This window comes from Myotis davidii, unplaced genomic scaffold, assembly GCF_000327345.1.
Source record: "Myotis davidii unplaced genomic scaffold, ASM32734v1 scaffold1330, whole genome shotgun sequence".
NCBI classification, from domain to species: domain Eukaryota; kingdom Metazoa; phylum Chordata; class Mammalia; order Chiroptera; family Vespertilionidae; genus Myotis; species Myotis davidii.
Window position 1 is genome coordinate 3,152,478 of NW_006283826.1, and position 1,490 is coordinate 3,153,967.

Genomic DNA, 1,490 nt, shown 5'->3' on the forward strand with positions numbered 1-1,490 from the left:
TTGGGGTACCTGCGGATGGCAGGAGCCCCCCGCCCTTCCCTGGAGAGCCCTGGAAAGTGTGTGTCAACGTGCACAGCTTCAAGCCAGAGGAGCTGATGGTGAAGACCAAGGACAGATACGTGGAGGTGTCTGGTGAGTGGGGATCAGGAGGGGGAGGGGAGGGGGTGGAGTGGGGGCTGCAGGTTGGAACAGCCCAGAGGACTCCTCCCAGGGGGCAGCTGTGAGGACTGACGCAGGCGACCTCAGGGCTCAGGAATATGGCCCCAAAAGTTACCCTTAGGGAGAGGTCCCCTCCCAGCCGCCAGGAAAGCTCAGCCTGACCGGGGGCCTTGGGGGCGCCGGCCTGTCCATCACAGCCGGCAGGGAGTGGGAACCGGCCGGATAAGGTGGCGGAGAATTACAGAGGAAGGAGTGACACAGACACAGAAGGAAGCGAAGGACCCCAGATCGAAGGCGTGTTTCATGTGGAGTGTCAGCAACCAGGTGGCTTCAAGGGCAACACTCCCTGTTCCCAGATAAGAACGGAGGCTGAATGGCCATTTTAAGGAGACGAATGGGTAACCTTGACCAGCTTCCTCGCTGCCAGACCCACCTGAGCGCTTCACCTGCAGCCTCTCAGTTAATGTGACCAGAGGGTAGGGGTCCCGTGGGCTCCCCTTCTTACAGGAGAGGAAGCGGAGGCCCAGGGGGGCTCAGGGACCCCCCCACCCCAAGGCCACCAGGGGTTACGATCCAGGCTGCCTGGGAACGGGAGGCCAGAGCGAATCGGCCATCTAGGCACCTACTAGGGATGAAGGGCTGGGCAAAACCTCGTCTGTTCCTTCTCCCCAGAACGCCTCCCCCCAGCCCTGAGAGCAGAGGCCTCCAGGCCCCCTCGGCTGAGCTGGGACCTAGGCGGGATGCGTCCAAGGTCACGCTGTGAGTCAGCAGCAGGAAGAGTCTGGGCCTGCCCACACTCCAGGAGAGGGGAGCAGCTTTCTGTCGCTTCCCAGCAATTAAAGCTCCACTAAAAGGAGCAGGTTCCCAGCAGGCTCTGCCGCCAGAAAAATCAATAAAAGCATCACAAACACGGGGGGGCTTGACACGATAGCCCTCTTTTGTTCCCACATAAATCCTTACTTATTGAACCATTGTTTCATCAACTTATCCAACCAACCATAATCCACCATTGACTCATTTATCTAACCAACTTTCTATCCATTTTTCCATGTATCCAACCCTCCCATCCTTCCAACCATCCACCTGTCCATTCACCCATCCAACCAACCAACTACCTAATCTTTACCTATTACACCAAGTACTGAAATGCTATAAGTGTAATTGATATTTTCTTTTCTCTCCAGGAAGTCACCATAGGGTATATATGGAACACAGGCAATGGCAGTAGAAGTTGTAATATATAGCTGGTTAAGATTTTGTGGAGTGTGATCTCCAACAAAAACTCAAGGGAATCCAAGTCCACTTAACCTCTTTAAGGAATTAATGAATTG

The 1,490-nt window shown here is 55.0% G+C and overlaps 1 protein-coding gene across 1 annotated transcript in view; it reads left to right on the forward strand.

Moving 5' to 3' along the window:
- Positions 1-5: 5 nt before the first annotated feature.
- HSPB8 (heat shock protein family B (small) member 8) overlaps positions 6-1,490 on the forward strand; it is a gene marked incomplete at its 5' end in the record, with an annotated part of 23,258 nt that continues 21,773 nt past the window's right edge. The window contains one exon of the mRNA XM_006754150.2: positions 6-132. Within this exon, the coding sequence (XP_006754213.1) occupies positions 6-132 (127 nt within the window). The remainder of the gene's footprint in view (positions 133-1,490) is intronic.